Source organism: Salmo salar, unplaced genomic scaffold (assembly GCF_965601325.2).
Source record: "Salmo salar unplaced genomic scaffold, fSalSal1 ptg000206l, whole genome shotgun sequence".
In the NCBI taxonomy this organism is placed as follows: Eukaryota; Metazoa; Chordata; class Actinopteri; order Salmoniformes; family Salmonidae; genus Salmo; species Salmo salar.
This window is the reverse complement of record NW_027675329.1, coordinates 466,801-476,332: the sequence shown is the minus strand read 5'-3', so window position 1 is coordinate 476,332 and position 9,532 is coordinate 466,801. Positions and strand designations below refer to the sequence as shown.

Genomic DNA, 9,532 nt, shown 5'->3' with positions numbered 1-9,532 from the left:
CTGCATTAGATGGGAGGTGTTTCTGCAATCAAATTGTGTGCGCATCACCCTTGTCGCAATTTTAGCAAACACAGAAAGGTGCCTATATTTGAGAACAAAAGTCGCCTGGCACACTGCTTAGGAGTTCAACACCTTTTACTTATTTCTAGTTACTACTAATGTGAAAACAAGACTAAATATGACTATTGTTGCTCACTTGACTGTCTTAAGACAATTGTCAAGTCATTTTAACATTCATTACAGACGTCAATTGTTGTACAGTATCATGGCTACGCTGTTGGCATCACCTTTTTCAGTGGAGTTCTGCTGTTGTGAGCCTTTAACTATCTGTCTGACTTGTTCACACAGGAGAGAGGTGACTATCATGGATCCTCTGGGGAGCCTCAACATCATGATGCTAACGAGTCAGAGAAGAGTCTGTCCAGATTCTATCACCTCAAGAAACACCAGAAGAGACCCACAGGGAAGAAATATATCTGCTGCTCTGACTGTGGAAAACATTGCAAATCTTCATCAGAACTTAAAATACACCAGCGAACACACACAGGAGAGAAATCTCACCACTGTTTTGATTGTGGGAAGAGTTACTTAAGATTAAAAGCACTAAAAGTACATCTGAGAATTCACACTGGAGAGAAACCTTACAGCTGTGATCAATGTGGGAGGAGTTTTACTACATCTTTCTCTCTGACTCTACACCAGAGAATACACACAGGAGAGAAACCATACAGCTGTACTCAATGTGGGAAGAGTTTTACTCAGTCAAGCAACCTGTTATCACACCAGAGGATACACACAGGAGAGAAATCTTTTAGTTGTAATCAATGTGTGAAAAGTTTTATTTCATCTAGTGACCTGACTGTACACCAGAGAACACACACAGGAGAGAAATCTTATAGCTGTGATCAATGTGGGAAGACTTATATTTCATCTTGCCATCTGACTAGACACCAGCGAGTACACACAGGAGAGAAACCTTATAGCTGTAATCAATGTGGGAAGAGTTTTACTCGGCCAGACAGCCTGATATCACACCAGAGAACACACACAGGAGAGAAACAATATAGCTGTGATCAATGTGGGAAGAGTTTTGCTGCATCTGGCTCTCTGACTCTACACCAGAGAATACACACAGGAGAGAAACCTTATAGTTGTGGTCAATGTGGGAAGAGTTTTACTACATCTGGCTATCTTACTCTACACCAAAGAACACACACAGGAGAGAAATCTTATAGTTGTGGTCAATGTGGGAAGAGTTTTACTACATCTAGCTCTCTGACTCGACACCAGAGAAGACACACAGGAGAGAAATCTTCTAGCTGTGGTAAATGTGGGAAGAGTTTTACAACATCTGGCTGTCTCTCCAGATCAAAACACCTCAAGAAACACCTGCAGAGATCCACAGGGAAGAGAACTCACTGCTCCTCTGACTGTGGAAAGAAATTCACCTCTTCATCAGGCATTAAAATTCATCAGAGAATCCACACAGGAGAGAAATATTTTAGCTGTGGTCAATGTGGCAAGAGTTTTACTAGTTCAACCAGCCTCATATCACACCAGAGAATCCACACAGGAGAGAAACCTTATAGCTGTGATCAATGTGGGAAGAGTTTTACTTCATCTAGCCATCTGACTCTACACCAGAGAACACACACAGGAGAGAAACCTTTTAGCTGTGATCAGTGTGACAAGAGATTCTCCGGTAAAAGACATCTGATCAAACATCAGAAAATACATGAATGAGTTGTTTCATGATATCAATGATATAATGTCACAATGTAGAATGTTTTAACATTGTAGAAGGAGTATTTTAATGATGTCACAATGTAGAACCCTAAAAGTTTGTCCCCTGTTCTATTGATTTCAACATGATATGGATATTAGCCTCAGGGGGAAAATCCAGGCTCTGAAATGGAAGAGTTACTATTTATGTGATTTAACAAAAAGTGACTAACACAAAAAGAGTTGTGTTACACTTACCATGTTGGTGACCCACTTGAATCAAAATGCAACACTTCAAAATGTATCTGGCTGTTTTCTACAAATTGTCCTCTAACCAGGGATGTACACATTATTCCCAGATTCCGTGTGGTTTTTGAGCTGTTAGTTTTAACAGGACGTGCAACCTCATCTCCCTCCTCTCGGCACAATTGATTTCAACATGATATCGATGAGTTATGACAAATAAGTGTTGTGTTCCTTTGTTCAGCGACCCCTACATTTAAATGCATCACTCCAAAATGTAGCTGACTGTCTTCTGCAGGTTGTCCTCTAACCAGTGAGGTAAAATATATCTCCATTTCCATGTGTTTTTTTAGTTGTGTTAGTTTCAACATCACGTATAACCTGATTTCCCCCCTAATCGATATCAGTGATTTATTGCTACTTGTCAAAACAACAGTGTTTTTGGTTGTTGTGTCCATGATGAGGACAATTTGGTTTTGTAACTGTCTCAAGGGTGGGCAGTCAAAAAGTTTTGTGTTTAGCGTTTAGCCAGTGAGTTGCCATGGATCTTTTTTTGACTGCACGTTTTTCCGTATTGGAGATGAGTTTTGTTCGGGCTCGTTCCAAGGGGACGAGAGTTCTAGAAGCTAGTGGGGAAGAAATACGTTTTTTTCTTGTTTATAATTGTTGACTGCCAGTAGACACCATGTTTATATTGGTGAAGGTGAAGCATTGTAGTTGATTATAATGTGAAATGGAAGTTGTTTTCTGTTGGTGGTAAGCATTCTCTTAAGGTGTTACAGTCTTTGGTTTTTCCATTTATATTTTGAGGTTTGGATTTTTGCACGTCTAGCTCGTTAGCACGTCTAGCCTCTTACATCTAGACGTTCCGCTAGCGGAACACCTGCTCCAATATCCAATGATGGGCGTGGCGCGAAATACAAAGTCCTCGAAAATCCGAAAACTTCAATTTTTCAAACATATGACTATTTTACAGCATTTTAAAGACAAGACTCTCCTTTATCTAACTACACTGTACAAATTTCTGGCGTCTTCTGAGAGCCTATGGGAGTGTTAGAAAATGTCACGTCATGCCAGAGATCCCCTGTTTTGGATAGAGATGATCAAGAAGGCCAAGAAATAGTCAGAGAGGGCGCTTCCTGGTTGGAATCTTCTCAGGTTTTGGCCTGCCAAATGAGTTCTGTTATACTCACAGACACCATTTAAACAGTTTTAGAAACTTTGGAGTGTTTTCTATCCAAAGCTTATAATTATATGCATATTCTAGTTTCTGGGCAGGAGTAATAATCAGATTAAATCGGGTACGTTTTTTATCCGGCCGTGAAAATACTGCTCCCTATCCATAACAAGCTAGCTCGTTAGCACGTAGGACGCACTGATTGGTGTCACCTCGTTAGTCAGTATGTGTTACACCTGTGCTGGCTTGTCCATCTCGTTAGTGGGAAGGTGTTTCACCTGAGCTGGTCCAGGTTCTATTTAAGAGTGTCTGGCCCAGTGCTCCAGTTGTCTTGATACATGTGGAGAGTCAACACCTTTAGTTGCTCCACCTTTTTGGTTTGCTTCCTGTCTTTAAGTTTGGTGTGGGTTTTTCTTTTGTTTTCCTCTTCTTGGGCAGATTTAGTGGGTCTCATGGTGGGTGTCTTTTAGGTCCCAGTTGTTGTTACTAGTCAACTTTCAGTGGACACTGTGAGAGCAAAATTGCAAGATTATGTTATAATACTTTTTTTTGCAACAAATGGTTGTTTTATGCAACAGAATAGAGGGTTCTTAGAACTATTGTGTCTGTGTTCTACTGAGGATGGGCCTCTGGGAGAAAACACTGACAGGAGATTTACAATGTCTTTTGGGTGATAAAACCTAAAGAGACTGCATTCCAGAACATGAGTTAATGTTTCTGTTCTATATGGTACCAGGGAGAGATGACCCCAGGGCCAGACCCTGGTCTCTACACAAAGAGTACTGTTTTTACAGCAGATACTGTCTGCTGAGAATTATAAATATCTTTCATACAAATCTTGTGACCCGTTCTATACATCTGTTCGTCATGTAGGTTAAAAGGGGTGTATCTTGGCTGTAAAAGACCTTTGTACTTTTGTCTCGGGGCTCTCAACGAATCATCTGGGGGTGATTGTTCGACCAGCCATCATTATCATAGGGCACCCAATTGATTGACTTTATATGTGTGTTGTATTGACCTGCTCCCTTATAAGTGAATAAAGATTTAGTTTAAGATAAGTTTGTCTCAATTAATATTAAAGAAATTCACCACATTTGGCGATGGGGATGTGAATCTTCACTTGGTGACCGCTCCTGGTGACCTGGGTAAATGGTGCACCAGGGATCCCTCTAACTTGGGATCTCAGGGAGACCACACTGCGGGAACAGAGCAGATGGACCCACCTTTGATCTGAGAGGCAGCGAGCCGAGTGGATACCATCAGTACAGTATATATAGTGGATACCATCAGTATAGTATATATAGTGGATACCATCAGTATAGTATATATAGTGGATACCATCAGTATAGTATATATAGTGGATACCATCAGTATAGTGTATATATAGTGGATACCATCAGTATAGTATATATAGTGGATACCATCAGTATAGTATATATAGTGGATACCATCAGTATAGTATATATAGTGGATACCATCAGTATAGTATATATAGTGGATACCATCAGTATAGTATATATAGTGGATACCATCAGTATAGTATATATAGTGGATACCATCAGTATAGTATATATAGTGGATACCATCAGTATAGTATATATAGTGGATACCATCAGTATAGTATATATAGTGGATACCATCAGTATAGTGTATATAGTGGATACCATCAGTATAGTATATATAGTGGATACCATCAGTATAGTATATATAGTGGATACCACATCTCAAACCTAGTTAAAAAAAAAAAAGAGGTGAGTGAAACACGCAAAGTGGAGTTTTTAGAAAAGCCTCGTAGGCTCTGAGTGTGTATTGCTGTGTGGAGGTGTAAACAGGGCCCAGTCAGTAGGCTCTGAGTGTGTATTCCTGTGTGGAGGTGTAAACAGGGCCCAGTCAGTAGGCTCTGAGTGTGTTCCTGTGTGGAGGTGTAAACAGGGCCCAGTCAGGAGGCTCTGAGTGTGTATTCCTGTGTGGAGGTGTAAACAGGGCCCAGTCAGGAGGCTCTGAGTGTGTATTCCTGTGTGGAGGTGTAAACAGGGCCCAGTCAGGAGGCTCTGAGTGTGTATTCCTGTGTGGAGTTGTAAACAGGGCCCAGTCAGGAGGCTCTGAGTGTGTATTCCTGTGTGGAGGTGTAAACAGGGCCCAGTCAGGAGGCTCTGAGTGTGTATTCCTGTGTGGAGGTGTAAACAGGGCCCAGTCAGAAGGCTCTGAGGCTGAGTCAGCTATCTGTGTGAACTGGATGAAAACTAGAATCTGTGTTTACTAGTTAAGACCATTTGTGATATAGTATACGATGGTACGGTGCACCTGGAATTATTTTAAACCTGTACCCCATTTTAGAAGTATTGAAAGATGTAAATGTATGAGTTTCATTATCCTAGGAACTAACCATTAGATAAATGTGAAAATGTTCCTGCAGGTTAAAATATTGTTGAAAAACAACTAATTGATTAGGTATGTTTGGGAATAGCATTGTGTGACTGTGATATGAGCGTTGTGTGACTGTGATATGAGAGTTGTGTGACTGTGATATGGGAGTTGTGTGACTGATATGAGAGTTGTGTGACTGTGATATGAGTCTTAATCTGATGTTTGGATAGTAACATAGAAATATGCTGAATCAGATGATTGAAATGTGGATAATAAGCGGGATGATATTTTAGAAAGCAGCGGAAGGTCTATAGTTCCTGGGAGGCTTGATTTTGCCGTGGTCTCTGGGAGGTTAGAGAACCGTTGAGGATCCCATGGTCATTGTCTGGGAAACTAAAGTTTATTTTTGGTTCCGCTGGGAGGATGTTTGGAGAGCTGCTTCGTTGCTATGGAGAGTCCCTGAAAAAGCAAATGGAATGGTTGTCGTGACTACCTGAGAATTTCTTACGTTTTATATGGATTCTGTGAATATATGAAAATATGATGAATTATATGTGTGTATAATGATTACTAGAGATTTGATGAAGTAATACTGGGAATATAATTAGATACAATTTAAACAACCCATATGTAGACGAACGTAGGTTTTGAGTTGGTATCTTTAATGGATCATTTGATAAAGATGAGGTTTAAGCATTATTAAACTGTCTACAAAGTCTGAGCAGTTGTCTCAGAAACTGATGGGAGTGTGTCCACTTTAGGGTAAGTTACCCTAACGATGTAACTATAAAACGCTTATTGGATTTTCTCCGTCCGGGTACTACATTTCAAATACATGTAAATCTACATTTGAAATGGGGGGGGGGGGGGGTCTCCCTGGTATGAGAGGAGTTGGGGGGGAGTTTAGTTAGTTAGTTAGTTAGTTAGTTAACGAAGCTAACATTAGCTAGTTCATTATCACAAAAGTGAGAACTGCTCTAGATTGGAAACTTACGTTAATGAGTGTAAAGCCATGTTGGCTTTATGGAAACGATATACAATATATGGGAAAGAATATAGTTGAGGAAATAATCCAAACCTAGTTGTGCCTAGTTAGGACATAACGTTAGCTAGCTAGCTAACGGTACTGTACTGTAGCTCATACAACGCCGACGGTCAAACCCGGCTTTGTAATATTTACGTTCATTAACTATAGTAACGTTATGGAAGATATTCACAGAAAACCATCATTGTCTTCGTTATTCATTATTAGTATGTTATATTATTATAATAAATTATTTCGAGACATATTCAGAGCCAAACATCAACCCAACTTAACCTTTTTAACTGTTGTCGCATCCAAACTTGTCACCATCGTTTTCAGTTGTAATTGCGAAGTTCCCGGAAGAAGTCCAGCAACAACGGAGGTTCCTCGATGAACCCACCTTCTAACAAGTTCTTTGAAGAACCTTTTGGGGCTGTTTTTCATTGACCAAGAACCCTACGGTTCTTAGGGGATCTGAGAACAACTCCAGTTGAACCCTTCATTTTTAGAGTGTAGTCGGCTCTATTTACTCTCAGATTCAAACATGATGATTAGTATCAACGATCAAGTCAGCTGCTGCTGCTCCAATACAGTATGAGGTGAGACGGTGAACTGATGTTGAACTGGGCAGTCAGCTGCTGCTGCTCCAATACAGTATGAGGTGAGACGTGAACTGATGTTGAACCGGGCAGTCAGCTGCTGCTGCTCCAATACAGTATGAGGTGAGACGGTGAATATGTACATGTAGGTAGAGTTATTAAAGTGACTATGCATAGATGATAACAGAGAGTGGGGGGGGGGGGGGGGGGGGGGCTTCCTCTGACACCGCCTGGTAAAGAGGTCTTGGATGGCAGGGAGCTTGGCCCCAGTGATGTACTGGGCTGTACGCACTACCCTCTGTAGTGCCTTGCGGTCGGAGGCAGAGCAGTTGCCATACCAGGCAGGGATGCAACCAGTCAGGATGCTCTCGATGGTGCAGCTGTAGAAGCTTTTGAGGATCTGAGGACCCATGCTAAATCTTTTCAGTCTCCTGAGGAGGAATAGGTTTTGTCGTGCCCTCTTCACGATTATCTTGGTGTGCTTGGACCATGATAGTTTGTTAGTGATGTGGACACCAAGGAACTTGAAGCTCTCAACCTGCTCCACTACAGCCCCGTCGATGAGAATGGGGGCGTGCTCAGTCTTCCTTTTCCTGTAGTCCACAATCATCTCCTTAGTCTTGATCACGTTGAGGGAGAGGTTGTTGTCCTGGCACCACACGGCCAGGTCTCTGACCTCCTCCCTATAGGCTGTCTCATCGTTGTTGGTGATCAGGCCTACCACTGTTGTGGCATCGGCAAACTTAATAATGGTGTTGGAGTCGTGCCTGGCTGTGCAGTCATGAGTGAACAGGGAGTACAGGAGGGGGCTGAGCAAGCACCCCAGAGGGGCCCCTGTGTTGAGGATCAGTGTGGCGGATGTGTTGTTACCTACCCTTAAAAAACATGAGCTGGCGCACACCCAGAAGAATAGTTTGTGTGGAGGTCCTGACTAACCGCGAATAAACTATAAACTATCAAAATAAAGTCGCACACTCCATGTATAAACTCCCAGCAATTTATTGGGTATTTACCAACGTTTCAGCATCACTGTGCCTTCCTCAGGGTGATGTCATCAATACTTGAACCAGGTTATGTAGACAAACAGTGCAATTAGTGCAACCAATGACAATAGAGAGGGGTGTGTCATAATGATTAAGTTAATTAAAATGAATTAGTGAAATTGTTAAAAAATATGACATATTAAATATATTACTGTATTGTTATCATATAGAAACATCATGGAATATTGTACATCATATTAAATATATTACTCTATTGTTATCATATAGAAACATCATGGAATATTGTACATCATATTAAATATATTACTCTATTGTTATCATATAGAAACATCATGGAATATTGTACATCATATTAAATATATTACTCTATTGTTATCATATAGAAACATCATGGAATATTGTACATCATATTAAATATATTACTCTATTGTTATCATATAGAAACATCATGGAATATTGTACATTATATGACCATCAACATACATTATTGTTTCATTCAATTTCACATAATAAAGATATTTAATATTTTCAAGTTCAGAAGTCAGAACCCATCACCTGCTATGTAAAATAGACAGAAGAATGCACAATGGTCAATGCTATCTGGGATCCTTGGGACATCCCTACCCTAAACCCTAACCTTAACCCCTACCTTAACCATTTTAAATGTCAACTTCAACGGGCTAGGGACGTCCCAAGGATGTATCTCTACCTGAAAATACATGATCTAAGTGATTCATAGTTGGTATTCAGCAGTCATAAAGCCTTATTTACTTTAATGAACTACTAAAATAGTGATTTTGTCAGACAGCATAGACAGCAGCTCTACACTTTATTGACTGACTGATCCTTCCATCCCTACTCAGCCTTCCTCTCCTCTGAAGACCCAGTGAGGGTGGAGCTCAGTCAGAGAGCTGTTGAGGGACTGGTTAGGAAGAACACTTCTACAGCCAGAGAGGTGAGGTCACACATGGTTTAGATGGTAAATATTTATGTCCCCTTAGCGGTTCATCACGTCAGCAAAAGGGAATATGTTCCATCATCTATGTTTATTTACATTAGTACAAATTGTCCACTGACATTGGTGGAATTTCTCACCCATTTGGGCTGTATGAAAGTTCATTTTCCCCTCAGACACACACATTTGTTCTTTGATATTATGAAGGTAATTTGTGTCAAATGTACTTTTCCCCTCATTCACCCCATCTCTTTACATTGCTGATGCATAATCAGTGGCCTGACTGTGTCAAAGGCCCATCCTGGTAGATCTGAACCTAATGCAGCTTGGAGTGATCGGATGACAGAAGTCACATTTAGGTGCCAGGTGTAACTGAGGCCATAGATGCTCCATATCCATTACTTGAGTGTTTTGTATAATATGACTAAATGTGTTTTTGTG

General features: G+C 40.7%; 1 protein-coding gene across 1 annotated transcript; it reads left to right on the top strand.

Moving 5' to 3' along the window:
* Positions 1 to 342: 342 nt before the first annotated feature.
* LOC145867086 (uncharacterized) lies at positions 343 to 1,862 on the top strand (the record flags this gene model as incomplete). The annotated part of the gene is made up of 1 exon (XM_082971131.1): positions 343 to 1,862. A coding segment is annotated over one exon (1,401 nt), but the record flags the coding sequence as incomplete, so codon positions are not given.
* Between the last annotated feature and the right edge of the window lie 7,670 nt (positions 1,863 to 9,532).